Source organism: Equus quagga, chromosome 8, assembly GCF_021613505.1.
Source record: "Equus quagga isolate Etosha38 chromosome 8, UCLA_HA_Equagga_1.0, whole genome shotgun sequence".
Lineage (NCBI taxonomy): Eukaryota > Metazoa > Chordata > Mammalia > Perissodactyla > Equidae > Equus > Equus quagga.
This window is the reverse complement of record NC_060274.1, coordinates 116,952,219-116,974,180: the sequence shown is the minus strand read 5'-3', so window position 1 is coordinate 116,974,180 and position 21,962 is coordinate 116,952,219. Positions and strand designations below refer to the sequence as shown.

At 41.4% G+C, this 21,962-nt stretch overlaps 1 protein-coding gene across 1 annotated transcript in view; it reads left to right on the top strand.

Annotated features, from left to right (window-relative positions):
• Positions 1–21,962, top strand: part of ZC3HAV1 (zinc finger CCCH-type containing, antiviral 1) — a 59,710-nt gene that overhangs the window by 12,944 nt on the left and 24,804 nt on the right. Inside the window, exons 2-7 of the mRNA XM_046669126.1 lie at positions 4,208–4,343; positions 8,100–8,352; positions 11,424–12,554; positions 12,988–13,086; positions 15,493–15,616; positions 18,120–18,294. Of these exons, the coding sequence (XP_046525082.1) occupies positions 4,208–4,343; positions 8,100–8,352; positions 11,424–12,554; positions 12,988–13,086; positions 15,493–15,616; positions 18,120–18,294 (1,918 nt within the window). The remainder of the gene's footprint in view (positions 1–4,207; positions 4,344–8,099; positions 8,353–11,423; positions 12,555–12,987; positions 13,087–15,492; positions 15,617–18,119; positions 18,295–21,962) is intronic.

The following is a 21,962-nucleotide window of genomic DNA, read 5'->3' as shown; positions in this document are numbered from 1 at the left end:
TTTGAGTCACCTTTGATTTCTCATTTTATCCCACCTCAGTTTCCCAAAGTGAAAAGTAAACTGTTGTCTCATAGGATTTTTGTAATGACTAAATTAAACAACAGATGCAGAGTTCCTGTCACTTAGTAAATTGGTCATAAGTGTTAGTTTCTGTACTTCTGCTCTCACACCCAAATACTGTACAGTACAAACTGCCCCACCCCCGTGGCTGATGAATATGCTGACATTAGGGCAAAGATGAAGCCTCTGAGAAGAAGTTGGGAGAAGTCTAGGCAATGTGGGGAAACAGCGGGGCCTCCCAGGGAGTGGGCTGCAGGTCAGAAACCAAGGCTAGACCTAGATGTGGCCAAGTGAAGCTGGGTTCTAGCTGAGTATCACAGAATCTAGAGGAATGAGCAGTTTGCCTGAGGATGGAGATGAGAATGCAAAGTGAAACTGGGCCCTCAGGCGGGCAGTGTGTGCTGAGTGGGCTCTTCCTCTAGGCTTCAGTGTCTTAGGTGGGCTTGGAAAGCCTGGACACTCAGAGTTCCAGGCAAAGGGGTCCCCATTGGGCTGCCTGGCTGCCTTTAGTGATTTAGAGGAAAGGTTCACTTCCAGGCCCTAGGAAGTACCCCACTCCTCCTCATCTAGGACAGAGCAGGCACAGGGCAGGTGTGAGCAATGCTGCATCTTGCCGGGTTCTGGAGAGGGGCAGAGCCCTCATCTGTGACCCTAATTTGGCCACAGGAGAGGTACCATAGTCTTGGCTCCGTGTTCAGGCTGTCTGGCCTAGAGCTAAAGGGAAAGCAAAGATTCTTAATTCCCTCTGACTAACAGGTGTCAGGCATCTCTGGGCCAGAGGGCAGAACCTGTCTAGTGGTCAGGAGTTGTCATTTTCAGTTCCATGTCAAGAGGATCATTAGTGGCAATGGCCAATGGAGTGAGGATGCTTTATGAGGTAATGAGGTTCATAAACTTCTCATAAAGCTATAAGGGAGGGGCTTTCTGCTTTGGGCAGGAAGCTGGGCCCTTCTTGCTGTAAATTCTCTTCAGATTCCCCCTCCCATGGGGGTTGGGAGAGTGATGAGGTGGAGTCTTTGTCCAGCTGCTGAGGGCTCGGATGGTGGGGCCTGCTGGGTAGCAGTTATCTGAAACCACAGAACCCAAAGCAAGCAGAGAGCTGAGGTCAGCCTTATCAAGGAGTGTCCAAAACACACTAAAAGCCAGGGACACCGGGTGGAGAAAGCAAGGAGAAGGCCTGCCTGAGAAAACAGCTGGGAGAGAGGCTGTAGCCAGGGTCTGACCAGCTGCCCTTGGCTTCTCCATGAAGCAAGGTGCATGGGAGGGGTGGTTGGATTTTAAGGGCTGGTGCTGTGGCTGACACAGTCGGCGATTCTGTGATTTTTCTTATGAGGTTCCACATCTAGATCTGAAGGCAATTGCAGAGGGTTTCAGAAATGCCTACGCACAGGCAGCAGCATCTGAATGTGACTTTTAAAGATTAATTCTTAGAGAATAACTTTTACCTAGATGTTTACATTTTGAGAAAAATCGTTACCAATTTCAATAAGATGATTTTGCAAAGTCACTTGCATTTCTGTTTACTAGTGACAAATAACTAAAAAATAATAGTGGCAACAGATAAATGTTTAATATTTTGAAAATGAGTACTATTAAAAGAAAGATTTTAATTCTCAATAAGAAAAATAGAACAGACTTGAATAAATGGAGAGATATTTTATATTCCAGAATCAGAAGATTTAACATAATTAAGATGATATAATATCCAATCTAATTTATGGAGTCAACACAAATTAGATTCTTAATATGATATTTTACGGAAATTAACAAAACCATAATAAAATTTCTATAGAGAGAAAATAGTTAAGCACACTAAAGAGTTTTTTGAAAAGGAATAAGCCAATGATATGATAAATTACTGTTAATATTTAAAATATGGTGCAAAGCACGTTTAAATTATGTAGTATGGGTTTCAAAGCAGAGCAGTAGATTGATAAAATGCAATAGGGATTCCAACAGTTCTAAATTTATTAAAAGGTTAACACACAATAGTCCAAGATAACACAATAATAAAAAGGAATCCTATTTAATATACATTAATGAGAAAAGTTGACATAAAGCACTGGTGTTCCCCGACACCACTTGTCATAATAAGCTCCAGATGTTTTAAAGAATTAAAGTTGAAAATGTCTCCTTTAAAAATGAAACAAAATGTTATAGCTATCCAGCTATGGTGGAGGAATTAATTTCTTGGTATTTTAATAGTAGGCTAGGTTATGAATGGCAAACTGGAAGGATCTGATCATATAAAAATTCAGCAACAACTTTAATAAGTTCTTGATAAAAAGGGAAAAAGTGAAAAACTGTTTGAAATAAGGCTAAGGATTAACATCAAAAAATATAAAAAATATATATAAAGAACAATTACAAGTCTGTACATCGGTACCCATTATCCACTAGATAAACAGTTAAAGGACATGAACAAATAGTATAAGTAAAAGGAACTATAAGCATCAAGCCAACATTTGGGAATATTTCAGTCTTGCTAAAAACTAAAGTTAAAAGCATAAGTCTATTTCATAACTATTGAAGGAGCAAAAGTGATAAAACTCCATGTGAATGTCTTTGCAGGGAAATAGACACACTCACAGATTGCTGGTGTGTGTTCTAGAGAGCAGTAGATCAAAATGAAACTCAAGCTGCCAAGAAAATTATTGTGTCCTCCCAAAGGAGTAAATCCCAGGAAAATAATGTAAAAGAAAGGTTGTTTGTATAAAGGTAATTGTAGTCACACTATTTATAGAGTGAAAATCTAGTCATTACCTAACCACCCGATAATTTGATAATGGTTGTGCAAACTAGAAAATATTAATATCCCATTATATTAGTAACTATTAAAACCACGAATCTGAGGACTTTGCGTTATTATAGGTAGCATACATGAGTTAAAAAGTGTAATGAGTGTGTTATGTGGACATTGATAACTATCAAGTTACGCTTGTCTAATGAGAACATCATTTCTATTAGGCTTTCTCAAGAATCTAAATCAGTGCTTCTCAGACTTTAATGTTAATAAATCGTATGGGGATGTTGTTGAAAGGCAGATTTTGATTCAGTAGGTCTGCGGTGGGGCCTGAGGTTCTAAATTTCTGATAAGCTCCTAGGTAATGGGGATGCCACTGGTTTTCCCACAATGCTTTGAATAACAGCGATCTAAATCTCTGCTATTCAGTATGGTAGGCATTACTGTGTGTGGCTATTCAAATTTAAATTAATTAAAATAAAGTAAAACAGCACATTTAGTTCCTAAGTCTCGCTAGCTATATTTCAAGTGCTCAGTAGCCACATATGGCTTCCATCTTGGAAAGCTCAGATTATACAACATTTCCATCATCACAGAAAGTTCTGTTGGACAGTGTTGACCTAAATCATCAATGTCTTAGAGTAAAGAGGATTTTTATTTCTTTTTCTGTGGAGTTGTTTGAAATATACAATTAAGAGCTTGTTCCATTCCTTTGTAGGAAATCTTATAGGTATACATTGGTGTGTAAGACACAGAAGAGATAAAGCAATGAACAATTTCATAGAATTAAAATGTTTGATAAATGGAATTCTCTTCCCATTGATTTTATTGTCAGTCCATAGATGTGTTATCTCAATTATTCCTTGTCTCTCAGTGGGCAATCATTTCCAATAAATTAGTTTCAGTTTCTTTGCCAATTTTTTTCTCTTCTCACATTATTAATATATACTAAGAAGAGGTACTGTTTAAAGAAGCATTGCAATAGTTTAAAGCATAGATCCCCCCCATCTAGCTGTCTCATCACTTTGTCTTTTTAAAGTATGTTCTTGGGGCCAGCCCCGTGGCCGAATGGTTAAGTTCGCATGCTCTACTTTGGTGGCCCAGGGTTTCGCCAGTTCGAATTCTAGGCGCAGACATGGCACCACTCATCAAGCCATGCTGAGGTGGCATCCCACATGCCACAACTAGAAGGACCCACACCTGAAAATATACAACTATGTACCGGGGGGCTTTGGGGAGAAAAGGGAAAAATAAAATCTTAAAAAAAATTAAAAAGTATATTCTTTAAGTAGGATCAAGCTGTGTAGATAACAAAAGATATGGGCGTTGATCTTCAATGGCTGAAAGTTCCCTGGATGATTTCTTCTGTGAAGTGGAAACACTGACAGTTGTCCTTTCTTCCAGGAATTTATGCAAATATTCTCATGATGTTCTCTCAGAAGAGAACTTCAGAATCCTGAAAAATCACGAGCTCTCTGGACTCAACAAAGAGGAATTAGCAGTGCTCCTCCTCCAAAGTGACCCTTTTTTTATGCCTGAGGTGAGTTATGATTTCTTAGTTTAAAAAGTAGGGAGAATATTGGCAGCGTTGTGTCATAGATGTGTTGGAATAGGAGCAGACAAAACGCGTAAGTTAGCCTCAGGGCTCTGCAGAAGGCAGTCAAGGCTGTTGCTGAGTGACCTAAGAGATTCCAGCAATTTCCTTCCTATTTGAAGTTTTATAAGAATTTGCCTCCTCCTCTCGGCTGCTAGGGAACCCTGTGTGAGCTTGTGTGATCTGAAGATATGCTAGGAGGACTAATTGATGCTTTACATCGGGGCAGCCTCCTGGAAGAGATGGGCTTTGAATCGAGGTTTTGGAAGATGACAGGGTATATTGTTTGAGGCTAAGCTGTTGTTACAAAGAGACCCCAGAATGTAGTGATTCAAATAAAATATAATTATCGCATCTCGTTGGCCACAGCTTATCACATGGTCACACTGGAGGCTGGGAAATGTAGTTTCTGGCTGGGTAACCATATGTCCAGTTAAAACTTGGAAGCTTCTGTCACTAGGAGAAAGGTAGGAACAATGGTGGGTAATTAACAGTCTCATCCATTGGCTTGAGAATCAGAGGATGCTGTTTAAAGAATGGTATCTGACCATTCTGAGAAAAATCTTTGAGTAGAGAAGTTAGCCTCACACTGAAAGAGACGCAGAAGCATAATGGAAGACCCAAGTGGAGTGGGTGGAAGAGATGGAGATATGATAAACAAGGCTGAAATTCAGGTGCACTTTGATATATGACAATATAGCTATTAGGGACCTCTGGAGGGTTAAACATGTTTTGACTCTAAGCTCAGTGTGTTTCCCTGAGGACCTAAAAAACTTAGGACATGAAGGGTGGTTTTGCGTTTAAAAAGCTCAGGAGAGGGGCCGGCCCGGTGGCGCAGCGGTTAAGTTCGCACGTTCTGCTTCTTGGCGGCCCGGGCTTCGCTGGTTCGGATCCCGGGTGCGGACATGGCACTGCTTGGCAGCCATGCTGTGGTAGGCGTCCCACGTATAAACTAGAGGAAGATGGGCACGGATGTTAGCTCAGGGCCAGGCTTCCTCAGCAAAAAGAGGAGGACTGGCAGCACTTAGCTGAGGGCTAATCTTCCTCAAAAAGCAAACAAACAAACAAAAGCTCAGGAGAAATAGGAATGCAAGGCACTCTATATAAATATATTTGGGGAGGGGGAAGGGAGAAGGAAAATACATCCTATTTCTTCTCCCCACCTCATGCATTCTTTCATCTAAGAACTTGGATTTGTCTCTTTGTCTCTGTTCCCAGGAGCCCACGGTTTAGAGATCTTGGGCTGTCTTTGGCCCTTAGCCTGTGTGCCAACCCTAGTCCCCCATGGCTACCAGCATGAGGAAATGCCTTATACCCCAACCTTGTTAAAGGTCCCCTTGACAAGCAGAGGCATCCCCTTCTTTTCCTTTTTTGTGAAGGAATGATGAAATGAAGACTTGTTATGACACTTGAGAAGATCGTAGACCTGCGGTCTAGTGTTAACTTGGAGGCTTGGAAAGGTCACGCATCGGGTCTGAACTCTGTTTCAATTCTCCAAAATCACCAAGGACTTTTTATATCAGGCCCCACATCTGAGTCGAGGCCCTGGAGAATAAGGGGCGTGGCAGCTCTTCCCTTTTCAAGGGAGGAGGTCAGGAATTAGGAATCCAAGAGAGGGTTCCCAGAAGAGCTGATTGACAGAAGCGCTGAGAGGGTCCTCCTGGGAAATGCCCCTCATCCTTTCATCAGAGACCAAAGAAGGGGGCAGTGTCACCTGAGGCTCCCTTTCCCTTTTAAGAATTCAATAGCGATGATTAATGGGTGGGGTGAGGAGGGTCATGCCTGAAGTTTATTTTTAGCTAATAATTTAGTTGCCATTTGCCACATGTCAGGGTTAAGATCACAGCCTGGGAGATTGCACTGTTTCCTGAACTAGGTCTGAGGAGCTAGTTCCTGTAGTGGAAAATCGCCCAGAGCATCACTAGCATAAGTTCTATTGGAAAATACTGGGCAAGAGAGGTCTCTAATGGAGTGTTTTAACTTGGGAGAGTAGGGCGGAATATTTTCACAGGGTTTACAAGGAGGGGTCAGCCAGAGTTCAGCTAGTTTCAAGAATATTTGGTCAAGGAGGGTCCTTCCGTGCTCTCAAAGTCCTGAGTCTGCCCCTAACTACCTGTGTGATCGTGGACAAGGCATTTCATCCTCGGGGTCTCGTTTCATTTTGCATTTGTTCAGCTAACACTTAGGAGTGCCTGCAAGTGGTAGGCACTGAGTTAAATCCTGGAGGCAGCAGTGAACCAGACACACTCCATGCCCTAAAAACAAAATATTCACACTTTTTCACTTCGCTTTGACCTGTGAGAACATAAAAGCGTCAGGAAAACCTGACTTCCTGGTATATAAACTTGTAAAATTGAAATGTGCTTATTAATGGAGGACATGCTTTCATTTGTTTTGGCTTAATTAAGGCAGGAGCATTCGTACTTAAACAGCAGCATGGTAATAGGAATGTTAATCAGAGCATCATTTGTGAAGTTACTGATTGTCCTTTTTTTGTTTTTTGCTAGAGCCTCTAGGATACTGGTTCTTAAGCTTTAACGTGCATCAGAATCTTTTGGAGGGTTTGTTAAAAAACAAATTGCTGGGCCCCACTTCTGGTGGTCCTGATTCTATAGATAAGGGGAAGGGCCTAAGGATTAGCATTTGTAAGTTTCTGGGTGGAGCTAATGCTACTGGTCCAGGGACCACGCTTTGAGAACTGCTGGTCTAGAGTCTAGAATCTAGATAATAGGCTCTATAGCAATGGCAAGTATTTGAATCAGGTTTTAGAAGTTGCCTCTGTGGCTAAATCGTTGTTGCCAGAGTCTAAGATTCCACGTGTTTGCCGCCTAGATAAGTCACAGTGAGCCATGTTGATCTGGTTTACTCAGAGTCTATTGAAACAACTTATAAATGTTTTAATCTTGAAGATTCTTCATATAATGACTCAAACATTTGCATCACATTTTATATTTTGCACAAGACATTCACATATTTTATTAATTGGCTCAACAACTTGGTTTAGGTAGACAAAGCAAATATTTTCCTACTTTATGGCAAAAGAAACAGAGGCTGCGAGTAAATAAATAATTCAGATGAGGTCACATAGCTGGTTCCAGGGCTGCAGAGTTTTAAACCAGCGTCTTCCAGTTCTGCATCATATGGTCTGGCCTCAGTGACAGTATTCTTTTTGCTCCTTTCAGTAAGAACCACATCTCTGTAGAGCTAGATATGTAAATATACCTATTTACATAGAAATAGAAAAATTATCTTATTTAATGCTCTTTTGAGAAACTTTGCCACATTCTGTCTAGCAGAGACTAGATTCTGAATTCCAAACAGTTGCAGGTAAGATCCACATGTCCTTTTAATTGCAGAATGAGTTGATATCCAAAAATGGGCCTTCCTCTTTCGGGTTCCTCTATAACGTAGGGCTCACTTGGGGTCCTGTTTGGTCCTTTCTATAGATGACCATCTTATTTTGATTCTTCCAAAGGCTTATAAAATTCATGTTCTTTTTAGTTAGTGTGCTGGCCTCTTCTGCCCCAAATAAATCATCAACTGCATACAACCCATCCAAGACTGTAGAATACACACGCATTTTTTTCCTCTGGTGTATCTCTGCTTGCTTCCGAAATGTTTGTATACTTGGACTTTCCTTAATGATTATGTGGCAGATTCAGGAAGGTGTTTTGTCTCTGCTGTGCTTTCCTTCTTCTATAGATATGCAAAAATTATAAAGGAGAGGGGCGAAGACAGATTTGCAACCAGCAGCCACCGTGTGAGAGGCTCCACATCTGTGAACACTTTACCCGAGGGAATTGCAGTTATGCCAACTGTCTCAGGTCCCATAACCTGATGGACAGAAAGGTGCTGGCAATCATGAGGGAACACGGACTGAGCCAGGCCGTGGTCCAGAACATTCAGGACATCTGTAACAACAAGCATGGCCGAAAGAAAGCCCCTGGGTTAAGAGGTAAATGCTTTCTACTTTTTAATTAACAGAATAAACAGAAATAAACAGAAATCACAAGGAAAGAAAAACTTTACCTATAATCACTCTACGTCACCACATAAAACTGTTTAGTTTTCTTTCAGACCTTGTCCATATGCATTCAGAATTTTTGCATAATTTTAATCATAGTATGTAGGCGATTTTGCCATTTGATTTTCATGCTAAGCGCTACTCCCCCTCCACCAGATTTTTAAAAATGCTTATCATTTTTCTAAAAGCTAATGGTTAAATCTTTTTTTAAGGGAAAAAGGTAACATTTTTTTAGATTCAGTTGTTAACATTTTGTCACAATTGTTTTATCACTTTTTCTCAATATATGTGTATGTGTAGATACCCACACACACATAATATATTTGTAGTTAAAGCATTTGAGGGGTGCAGCCATCAGGAGACTTCACACCTAAATATCAGAGTGGACCTCCTCAAAACAAGGCCATTCTCTTACATAACCACCATACAATTAATACAGGAAATTTAGCATTGATGCAAAACTATATACAATTTAATTTATAGTCCTCAGTACTATTTCTTTAAAAATTATTTTTGTTTTTTAAATTGTGGTAAATATAACATAAAATTGGCCATTTTAACCATTTTTAAGTGTGTAGCTCAGTGGCATTAAGTACATTCATGTTGTTGTGCAACCATCACCATCATCCATCCCCAGAACGTTTTCATCTTCTCTGCTGAAGCTCTGTACCCATTAAACCTTAACCGCACCCCCTCCTCCCCCCAGCCCCTGGCACCCTCTATTCTACTTGCCGTCTCTATGAATTTGACCACTCTAGCAACCTCACAGAAGTAGAATCATACAGTATTTGTCTTTTTGTGAGTTGCTTATTTCACGTAACATAATGTTCTCAAAGTTCTTCCATGTTGTAGCCTGTTTGAGAATTTCCTTTCTTTTTAAGGCTGAATAATATTCCACTATACGGATAACCGCATTTTGTTGATCCATTCATGGATAAACAATGACATCCAACAATGGATGGATACTCCTACCTGTTGGCTATTGGGAATAATACTGTGATGATCATGGGTATACTAATATCTCTTTGAAACCCTGCTTTCAGTTCTTTTGGGTCCATACTCAGAAGTGGAATTGCTGGATCACACAGTACTTCTATGTTTAGTTTTTTGAGGAACCATCATACCATTTTCCACAGCGGCTGCACCATTTTACATTCCTACCAGCAATGCATAACACTTTGTTTCTCCACCTTTTTGCCCACACTTGTTATTTTCTGGTTTTGGATGACAGCCATCCTGATGGGTGTGAAGTGATCAGTACTATTTCTTAAGCATTTTCCTGTGTTTAATGGTATTAACAGTTGCCAATTTTTAATGTCTTTATGAAGTGGATGTAGAAGAGGTGAATTTTATAAAGTAAGTAGAATACATAATTCTAAGATTCTGTAAGAGGTAAGAAACAATTACATCTTATATTTGAGAAATGCTTTATAGTTTACATGGGACTTTGACCTAAAATACCTCGTCATTGTTCCTCAGAGCAAAAGCCCGAAGAAAGGCGGGTGTATTATTAGCCTCACCTAATGGATAAGGAAACTGAGACTCAGAAATTTTAAGTGACTTTTATTTCAAGCAGCCTTAATTTATTTTTAAAAGAATGAAGGCTAATACTATGAATAAATAAAAGTATGTTTCCTAGGCCTCACACCACTAGAGAGTAGCAGGGTTCATGTGTTCTGATTCCACATGTAATGCTTTTTCCCGCACACCACAATGCTCTCTGAAAGGGGAATATCTGGAGGGGTGATTTTTGGGTAGTTTCCCAGTATAAATTTATTGTATACAAGAGAAATCTTTATTTATGATCACAAATAGTTAATCTACCTAGTTAACTATTTTGTTGACTGGAGGATGTTGGTTTTTACTATATTCCTGCTGCCCCCTGGGTTTGGAAGAGAAAGGATCTCTCTTCCTTCCCTTCTCTGCACACAATAATACAACCCACACCACACACACGCACACAAAGCACACATACCACATATATATATATACCACACGCATGCATACACCTCACCTATATCACACACATGCATACCACATGCTTCACACACACACACATAACACACATACCACATATATAGATACCACACGCATGCATACACCTCACCTATATCACACACACACATACCACACACTTCACACATGCACGTACCATACACAGATACGTGCATTCACACCACACACACACACTTCACATACTGAGGTACCCTGCACACACCACACACATATATCTCACCCATGGACACACCTCATACACTAAGTATACATATACCACATGCATGCATCTCTCTCTCTCTCACACACACACACAGTACACCACACATAAACATCACATGCATGTATACCACATGTACACACAGACACACACGCTTACTCCCTGCCTCGTCTCTGCTTCCTGGTAGGTGTGATTTCTAGGTTCTAGAAAGAAGCCACTTCTTTTTGATATTACTCGCTTAAGCTTGGGCTCTTGAGGGCTAGATGAAGAACACTGGAAAAATTTCCAGCTTAAATGAAATCAGACCTTTACACCATAGTTTCATTCTTTTTGTTTGTTCTAAGGATTGTGAATCCTTAACTTGTTAGGTACACCTATATCTCAATATGGGCAAAATCTAAGTGACTTTTGGAAAATTCTCCCTGATTTGCACTAGTCTGTCTCTCCATTCACCATAGCGGTGAGTGCTGACTTGAACCAGGGGATAGTGGATAGCCCCACTTAAGATTTTGGGGGTTTGGGGACTGAGTCCCAGGAGAGAAGCCAAGCAGAGCCAGGGTCAGTCCGACTGTTATCCTGGGCCACGGGATGGTGCCTTCCACTGTGCTAGCAGAATGGCAGGATCCCTTCACAGTCATAACTGCGTTTCTCAAGATTTTTACACGCCAGATTAGGACAAGTAACTTGGTAGAACTTGGATGGCAAACCTGGAAAAGCTGAGGAGGAACAGGGGTAAGAAGTCAATCGTGCTAGCACTAATTTTCATTGTTTTGTTTTCTCTTCCTAGCTCCTTCCTCACATCGCAGAGATGTGCCATATAGAGGTAGAAGCAAGAGTAGAGACCGATTCTTTCATGGCAGTCTAGAATTTCTTCCATCTGCCTCAGCTTCTACTGAGAGGTCCTGCACACCCAGTCCAGACCAAATCAGCGGCAAGGCTCCCCTGGATGATGTACCTGTGAAGGATCTCACCCACAACTTCATGCATTTGGGGAGTCAGGATTGCCCGCAGCCAGCCTTCATCTCGCTTAAGCCTTCCAATCTTGGAGGAACAGGTCAAGTGGGAGGAAACCAGAGGTTTGCAGAGAATGGGAGTCCAGAGCGTCTCTTTCGCGGGAATCAAGGCAGCAGTTACCGCACTTCTGATTCAACACCAGGTTCCATCTGGAAGGACCCCACATCCCAGCTGATTAACAAAGCTGCCAGTGCAGAGATTTTGTTTCCTCAGAATCAAGCTGCCTCCTGCTCTCCTCTTGGTTCTCCACAAATACCAAAAGTCATAACCACCAGAAAGAGCACGGGCATGTTTTCTTTGGACGACGAGGGCAGAAGTGGGAGTCAAGATGTCCAGCGTTTTCCGCTTTTTAATAATAATGTTGATGGAATGGCCACAGATGTAACTTCCACAAGATCTTTCAATTACAAAACCACAAACAGTAGACAGAGGGAAAAATCGTTACCCAGGAATCAGGACACTGGAGCTACTCACAGTAATCTCCAGATCACTGGCAAAATTACAGACAGTGATATTTCAGCATTATTTGTTAACGATAAACACGGAGAGAAGAGATTTGGGGCTGGTAAATCTTACCATAACACGCCAAATGGCTCTAGTAAAGTTACAGATGAAACTACTGAGGTAGCTAGAACTGGTGCCACCAGTTTTGGCTTACCATCGGCAGTCAGAGGGGATAAGGACATGTTATGCTCTGGAAGTCAGAATCTGAGAACCCAGGTCCTGCCCACACCTGGGAAGACTACTGCCCCTGTGCAAGTCAGCACTCTGGCCAAGGGGTCACCTTCTATACCTTCTTCAAGCAACAGAGCTGCAGCCTATGGGACCCATGGTCAGAACTCTGCCCAAATCTCTGTTACCCCTGCTAATGAACTTTCAAGAAGGACCCCAGGCTCTGCACTGAGTAAGTCACAGAAGGACAAAGAGGGCCCCATGTCTTGTGTCTGCAGCAAAGTGGCTGTGGCTGGTGATTTATCTTTGGATAAAGGGCGTATAGTAAGAGGGTTTTGGTTAAAGGGTAGTACTGGTGCAGAGACTGACATGAAGATGGAAGGACCAACCAGTAGAACCATATGGAATAAGTTGCTGCACTCATCAGGGACAGGAATAGTTTGACCATGGTTTAAGAAAGAAGCATAACTCTCATGTGATCATTAATGTTTATATTCGCTTTTATGGAGGAGGCATGTAGGCCTTCATCAATAACACGTGAATCATGGGAATTTTCTTGAACTTGGCCCCAGTTTCAGATATTCTTTCCCATTGTGATACCGGGTATCTTGATTTTTGGCTTAAACATTAAGATCAGCATACACGTATCCTCTTTTGTTTTATAGATTCCATATCTGACGTTGCGAATACCACATCTTCCAGGATGGATGATCATGACTCAAAGGAAATTTGTCTTGACAATCTGTATAAGGGTTGTCAACGTAGTGAGTAACTTAAGGACTTTCTAGAAACAGAAACTTTATTAATAGTAATATGGTTAACATTACTGAGCGTTTGCTGTTTGTCAGGCACAATACTAAGAACTTACATGCAACCTCTTTAAATTTCACATCGACTCTAGACGCAGGTGCTGTTCTTAACTCATTTTATAAACGTGGAAACTGGAGGCGTAGAGAGGTTAAGACCTCACATGCACAAGTAGCCAAATTGGGTTTTGACCCTAAATCACCCAGCCAGCCCATGTTCTTCGCTACTGCATATTATACTTTCTCCTTTGCAATTCAATTTTAGGTGAAATATTACACTTGATCAGGGACCCATCTTTTCATATACTAAAAGCAAACAAACAACAAATAATTCCAAAAGACAAAAGTATCCTAGCAGATGCATTTTCAAAGTTTGTTTCCTCTCATTATTTAGGCACCGTCTCTTCTGGGCCGTGGGCTCTTTCCCATTGCTCCTCATGCGTGTACTGAAGAGACATGGGTGCTCTGTATGACTGATGACGTGTGTGTCATTCCAGTTGAGGAGCCACACCTGTTCACTGTCCGGTCCCACCAGGCTTCCTGTAGAAATATTTCCCACGGGACTGTGCTTGGGACGAATTTCTGTCCTCTCCTTCTGCCCTGTTCTCACGTTTCTGCCTCTATCTCAGGCCTGGGTATCACACCTGATTTCATGTGCTCGATCACTTAGTGGTCTTAGACTTATTTGCCTGGTGTCCGAAGAGGAAGATTCTGCCCTGTGTTCTCTAAATCACAAGTCTTTAACTTAAAAAAAAATTTGTTTTTATTTTTAATTGTGGTAAAGTACACGTGACGTAGATTTTCCCATCTTAGCCATTTTTAAGTGTACAGTTCTGTAGTGTTAGTTACATTGATATTGTTGTGCAGTCTCCAGGACTCTTTTCATCTGGGAAAACTGAAACTATGCACCCACTCAACCACAACTCCTCCGTTCCTCCTCCTCCTGACAGCCACCACTCTAGTTTCTGTTTCTATGAAAACGATTACTCTGGGTCCCTCATATGAGGGGAATCAAACAGTTTTTGTTTTGTACATGTGTGTGACACTGGCTTATTTCACTTAGCATAACGTCCTCAAAGTTCACCCATGTTGTAGGCTGTGTGAGAATTTCCTTCCTTTTTAGGGCTGGATACTATTCCAATATTCCACTGTCTGTAGATGCCACATTTTGTGTATCCATGCATCCATCAGTGGACAGTTGAGCTGCGCCTGCCTTTTGGCTATTATGAATAATGCTGCTGTGAACATGGGTGTGCCCATATCTGCTCAAGACCTTGCTTTCAATCCTCTTGGGTATATCCCCAGAAGTGGAATTGCTCGATTATATGGTAATTCTGTTTAATTTTTTGAGGAACTGCCACACTGTTTTGCACAGCAGCTGCACCGTTTTACATTTTCACCAGCAATGTACAGGGGTTCCAGTTTCTCCATATCCTCACCAACACTTGTTATTTTCTGTTTTTTTTTTTTTTTATTATAGCAGCCATTCTAATGGGTGTGAGGTATGGACTATAACAAGGGGCTGTGTGTTTTTGAATCAGCCAAATCTCAGGCAGTGCCACCCTGTGGCTTTCCCTGTGATGTCAAGCCTGCCTCTTTTTGTTTTAAAGTAGTCACACGTCTTTTGGATAGTTCAAAATGATTTAAACATAACAGAGTGCAAATGGTGAAAAACAGAACTACTTTCTATTTTCCTGTATTGTAGACATATAACATTAATTTATCATTCAGCAAACATTCATTCAATAGCCATCTTTTGCATGCCCAGCCCTATGCCAGTCCTGCAAGGGAGATGTAAGCTAAACAGTGATGTAAGCTTTTCAGTGAATTTGTAATTAAGGTGGGGCATCAAACCATCCGCAAATGAGAAAATTATATAAAATAAGTAGATACATAAATAATAAAGCACAAACTGCCTACTGAGTGCTGGCTAAGGGAATGTGAAATCCAGCTCAGATGAGAACAGAGTGAGGTTAGCGAGGCCAGGGTTCCAAGGAAATACAAGCAGGTGTCTATGCTGGAGAGCGTTTTGTCTCCATACATCCACATGTGGAGTGCAGAAAGAGTAACTATAAATTTAGAATGATCTGAAATTTCCATGTAGGTAAAGAGACTTTTTGGGGAGTGGGGAATTTTTGTTTTCTGATGAGTCTCCATGAATAATAAAGGAACCGGGAGATAGGAATATGGGGCAATACAAGCAGGAGCCAGCATGAGCAAAGGTACAGATGGGAAGTGTGCTTGCATGCAGGACCGGCAGGGTGGGAAAGGCAGGTCTTTCGGGGGAAAGCCAGCAGTGAATTTGGTTGAATTGCTTAGAACCCCCACTTAACAAACCCTCAGACCTCCTCTCTGTCTTTGTAGAAAGATGCAACAATGTTCACTTCCACCTGCCCTACCGGTGGCAGATGTCAATTGCAAACACCTGGACAGACCTCCAGCCCATGGAGAATATTGAGAAGGCCTACTGTGACCCCAAAATCATCTTGTAAGTTGGTGGCTGGACTCTGGCTTGTGAGATCCACGGCATCATCAAAGGAAAGCATAGTACCAGGCTTATGTAAAGGAGAAAAAACAGTTTTCCTTCAGAATCCTGTTCAAGTTTGAGATAACTCTTGAGATAAGTGGCAAATGCCTGCTGAGTTAACGAAGAAAAAACATAAGCCAAGGGGCCGGCCCAGTGGTGTAGCAGTTAAGTTTGTGTGCTTTGCTTAGGTGGCTGGGGGTTCACCAGTTCGGATGCCCGGTGCTGACTTTCGCACCACTTATCAAGCCACTCTGTGGCAGGCGTCCCACATATAAAGTAGAGGAAGATGGGCACGGATGTTAGCTCAGGGCCAGTCTTCCAAAAAGAGGAGGATTGGTGGCAGATGTTAGCTCAGGGCTAATCTTCCTTAAAAAAAAAAGAAAAGAAAAGAAAAGAAAAAACAAAAGCCTGGTAGATTTTCAGTCACTCAGAACCTGGCTAATACTAGGGATTCTGGGAATATTTGCTAACTCAAGTGAGGTAAACAGTGACACAATTATTTGTTTAGTTAATATTTGTCAATGTGTCCTGCAGAAAAACACAATGCAGAGGTCGGTGTGTGTTCCGATCCCCTCATCGTAGGATTATTAAACATGCTAAATGATTAACTCAAAAGAGCTTTTGGCTTAATTTCACAATTTTAGGACATGGTTTGAGTAATTTCATATAGTCTAGTGCAGAATTTTGTTGTACAGTTGAGCATTTTACACCTGCCTTCATGTTAACTGATTTCTCTCTCCTGGAGCTATCCAAGAGGAGACTTTCTGTTTCTGTTTCTGTCAGGGCTAAAATGGGTGATCCTCCACATGGCTGTGTTTATAAGATGCATACTAGTTTTATAAGAAAATTCTCTAGGGGGAAAAATTACATACATTTCATCGTCTGCCAATTTAGTGATTTTGGGGTGGAGATTCTGTGTGGCTGCATTTTGCCACTAGAGGGAGGCATCAGCTATTTTCCCATTTCTAGGTGTATTTTTTTCCCTGCTAGGTAAACCTGAAGTAGGGTTTCTCAACCTTAGCATTACTGACGTTTTGGGCCAAATAATGATTTGTTTGGGGGGGGGGGGTGCGCTCTTAGTCACTGTCTGATGTTCCCTGGGTGGGTAGCGGGGGCAACATTGTTCCGGCCTGAGAACCACTGATCTATGAGGTCCTCGTTAGAGCAGGAATCCTCAGACTTTTTGGTCTCAGGACCTCAGTTTACATGCACTCTTAAAATGTACTGAGGATCCCAAAGAGCTTCTTTTTATATGGATTGTAGCTATCATCCATATTTACCACGTTAAAAATAAAAACTGAGAAAAATTAAGTATTTATTGATTCATTTAAAAATAACAATACAGTCATGCATCGCTAATGACAGCAATACATTTTGAGAAATGCATTTTTAGGCAATTTTGGCATTGTGCAAACATCATAGAGTGTACTCACAGAAACCTAGATGGTATAGCCCACTACACACCCAGGTATGTGGTGCTAATCTTATGGGACCCCACTGCATATGCAGTTCGTCATTGACCAAAACGTTCTTATGTGGCACATGACTGTAAACTCATTACGTTAATGTAAATAACATTTTTATATAACTATATTTATATAACATATAGTTATATGCGTATAACTGTATATATGAATAACTATCAAAATAACTTTTCCAAAACAAAACAAAAAATTCATTGAGAGGAATGACACTGTTTTATATTTCTGCGAATCTCTTTAATCTATTGTGAAATCACACATCCTGTAGCCTCTGGAAAACTCCATTGTATACCTGTGAGAGAATGAAAATAAAAAGGTCAATTAATGTCTTAATATTATTATGAAAATAACTTTGACCTTGCTGGCTCCCTGAAAAGGTCTTGGACCACACTTTGACAACTATTTAAACAACAATAATTGAAAAAACTGACCTCCTATGAGTTTCTAACTCACTTTTTGACGTTGAGCTCATCAATTGTTTTGTGGGCACAGTTTTATTTGGGGATATTTTTTGAAGGAAGGACACTTTTTGTGACACCATTAAAAATGTAGGGTAGGGGCCAGCCCTGTGGCCGTGTAGTTAAGTTCGAGAGCTCCACTTCGGTGGCCCCGGGTTTCATTGGTTCGGATCCTGGGTGCAGACATGGGACTGCTCTTCAAGCCATGCTGAGGCGGCATCCCACATGCCACACCCAGAAGGACCCACAACTAAAAATAAATATACAACTATGTGCTGGGGGGCTTTGGGGAGAAAAAGGAAAAATAAAATCTTTTAAAAAAGAATGTAGGGTAGGCAAGTTACGTTCCCTCTCTGTATTTCACAGTTTTTTCTTTTATGTGTAAGACCTGGAGCTGTATAAAGAAAATTTGAAGATCTCTTCCAGCTCTAAAGTTTTAATTCTGTGCTCTTGTTAGGGAGGACCAGGGTACAGAAAGCAGTGGTCAAGGAAGCATTTTGTTAACTTTAAACTTTTCCCTCTTAGCATTTCTATTGGAAATCATAGAGTCAATTTCCAGGAAATGACTTGTGATTTTAATCCCATCCGACGTATCTCCACGCCTTCCTCTGTCATGATGCCAGCCAACTGTGTCTTCGCCACAAAATGGATTTGGTACTGGAGGAATGAATCTGACAAATGGGTTGAATACGGGGAGAAGGTGAGTACTCTTCCTCCTTGTGGAGGCTCTCATTTAAACTTGCCAACTTCAGAAAAAAACTGTTAATAAAATGTTTGCTGCCTATGTGCTTACCCGTGGAGAGTTCATGGAGTAGAGGAAATGGTGCTTTTTTACTTTATACACAGCAGTATTTGCATTTTTTTAGCAAGCATGTACTCTGATTATAATCTTAAACAAAAACTTACATTAATTATTCTTAAGGAACTCCTTGAGACATGACTGAAGTGGAACCTTGACATACCTTTCCATGTATCAGTACAGTCATGTGTTGCTTAATGATGGGGATATGTTCTGAGAACTGCGTCGTCAGGCGATTTTGTCATTATGCGAACATCATAGAGTCTACTGAACAGGAACAAAATTTGCCACCCCAAAATACGTCTCTTTAACACGATTATTTTAGGCTGTTTATTTTTAAGAAACATAAGACTCAGAATGTTTTTGTTATCTCTCCCTTGACTGCTTAAAAGGATTCAGATAAAGAAAACCTGTCTTGGGAAGCAAGCTATCACCTTAGCATGACATGAGCCAGGTAGTAGACAGGGAGGAACCTAGAAAAGCCAGTTTGTTGGGCTCCTCTCTGTGTTCTTCTGTTTCTGTGTGGCTAAATAAACACTTGTTTTCCAAATGTTTTCTCCTTTTCACCTACCTGTGAATAACTGTCCTTCCCTTTGAAGTCCCTGACTCTCCCCACCCCCAACATCTTTTGTGTTTAGCTGAGGATAATATTTAAGGTGAGGGCTTTGGCCATTTTGGCAAATTACTCAGTTTTCCTGGGTTTCTCCCATGTATACATGTTATTAAACTTTTGTTTGTTTTTCTCCTGTTAATGTATCTCATGTCAATTTAATTCTTAGACCAGCCAGAAGAACCTAGAAAGGCAGAGGATAATTTCTTCCTCCTCTATGGTAGCTATACAAACCTAGATGGTATAGCCTACTACACACCTAGGCTATACGGTACTAATCTTTGGGAGCACCGTTGTCTATGCGGTTCATCACTGACAGCAGTGTCATTATGCAGCGCATGGCTGTACATAAATGTACAGAGACTCCTGCTTCCAGCCAGAAAAGAAGGCAAGAATGAGAAGTCAGAAGACTGATGTAGATGGTCACTAGGATTCAGTCAGAGTCTGGATTCAGATGCCCTTGAAAGACTGGAACTAGAAGATTCTAGGCTCACCCACACAGGGACATAGTAATAGAGGATAGAAGTCTAGATAAGCAGAGCTTCTGTCTAGTGTCCCTTCCTCCCTTTGATTCATGGGATTAAAGAGAGTGCCCTTAAGTAGATAATGAAATCAGAGTGTTGAGAAAGAGATTAACATGAAGAAGACAAGCCAGGGACATGGAATGCCAGCATGAGGTTCCATGCAGTTAGAAATCGATGGGCTAGAAATTTATCTCCGAGCTGCCTAGTTGCCAAAGCAAACAAAGAAACACAGTCTATAACAAGATCCCCAGTGCCTCTGTGGGAAGAAGACAAAATTTGCTCAGGAGAAGCACCACTTTTTCCTGTTAGAGAGGCCTGAGAAAACCATCTCCTATGGGACCACATAGAGGGGCCCGTGTATGCTGTGGTGAGCGAGGTCCTCAACAGCAGTCCTACCGTTGCGACAATAGCACAGTGGTTTCCCAACTGTCCTAGCAACGGATACATGTTATCAAACGATCTTTCACAGAATCTAAATGAGCAGATTCGGGTAAAGCAGAGCTGCCCTCTGGAAATAGGGTAGGGGCTCAGAGTCCAGTCTCTTGGTCCCTTTCCTCTTGGCTTTCTTCTCTCCCGCCGTGGCCTGTGGAGCCCCTCGGTGTGAAGGCTCCTGTGATGTTGAGCTTTGTACAGATTCTTTTACGTTCAAGACAAGGATGTTGTCAAAGTGCAGTTCTATAAAAGTGACTCTGCGAGGTGTCTGTGGAAATAGAAATTATAAACTCAAATTGATTAGCCTTGGTTAAAATAAAAATAAACTATAGGTCTTGGTTCTTATGTCAAATACCTGCAATTTTCAGTAAGATAAGGAAAAAAGCTTGGAAAACATTTGCATTCTAGTGACATCAGGGTCCCAGAGACCAAAGAGAACTCTGAGTGGGGACTAGATGATATTTAAATTTATACAAGTTCCGTCACTTATGTTCCCTAGTAAAAACATTGGGAAACTTCCTGATAAAACTTCTTTAATACAAAGTTCTCCCTTGGGACATTCAGTCTTTGTTAAACGCAAAATTCTAGACTGTATCTTTCAACCTGCAAACACATAAAATGTTGTTTTCATTTAATCTGCGGCGCGTGTCTATTATAAGAAATATTCTTGAAGATGTGAATAAACGCTGGCTGTTTCATATTAATTAGACCCATCATTCTATAAATTGATTTGGCTCTTGAGCTATTTAAAAAAAAAAAGAAAGCGGAGGAAAAACAGACTCTAAGTTTAGGGTTTTCATTGCTGGCTATTCAAGCAAAATAAAAATGATGGTTCCAGGAGATGTGAGCCACCATCGTAACGAGCAGCCTGGTCTCCTTCACGGTTCCATGTGTTGTGGTCCATGTTTTCAGCTCTTCGGTGGCCTGGTTTGATCCAGTGTATAGGTTAGAATATTTAGAGAAAAGAGGCGACTGTATGGCCTTCAGAGAGGACCCTACAGGTTTTATTTCCTGTAACTGAATTTTTAATAAGAGTTAGGCAACTGAGCTTTCCAGGTTAGGAACCTCCCTATTAGGAACTAGGAGAACAGAAACTTTTACCAACAAAAGGTAGGTGCATATGCTTTGACAGTGAACTCTCTGGAAGGTAGAATTGATATATGGGAATTAAGGTGCTTAGCCAGGACCAGTATCTACATAGACGGTAGACACGGAGAGGACGTAGGCCTGGGAGAGGTGATAATTGAACAGCTGGGCAGTCAGGCAGCAGTGGGGCAGGATGGAGCCTGGTAGTCATGGGGTTTGCATCTGGCAGGCGGTGCAGCTCCAGACCCTTGGAGATGTTTACCAGCAGGTAGCGAAGCTCAGCAGCAGTGAAAGCTGGGGTCCAGGGGCGGGAGACCATGGCCTGAGAGAATTGCCCAAGGCAAGGGCAAGCCACAGCTCTAGAAAGCTGAGATCAAGGCAGTCATGTAGGCACAGGACGAAAGCCAAGCCCTGGTTGCTGAAACTGAGACATAAATTCAAGTCTTCTGGGAGGATAAAGGATTGAAGGCTCTACCATTCATTTGTTCACTCAGAACTGGAGTCCAGTGTGAAGGCAGGGCCAGAGGAAGGCCTGAGTGAACTATGCTAGGCTGTCCGGATGCTCAGACACTGATTTAATGGCCTCGTTCTGTTCAGTATGACAGCAGCTAGCCACATGTGACTATTTAATTTTAAGCTTAATTTAATTTAAATAAAATTAATAATTCAGTTCCATGGTTGCACTAGTCACACTTTAAGTGCTCTGTGGTCATATATAGCTAGTGGCTACTATATAGGACAACACAGAGAACATTTCCATCATCACAGAAAGTTCTAGTGAATCGCTCTGGTCTAGACCCTGGAGCCTTGCTAGGCAAAGTCAGGTCCACAGACGAGCCGCATCAGCATCACCCGGGAGCTGTTCAAAATGCAGAATCTAAAACTCTTCCCCTGAATCATAGTCTGCATTTTAACAA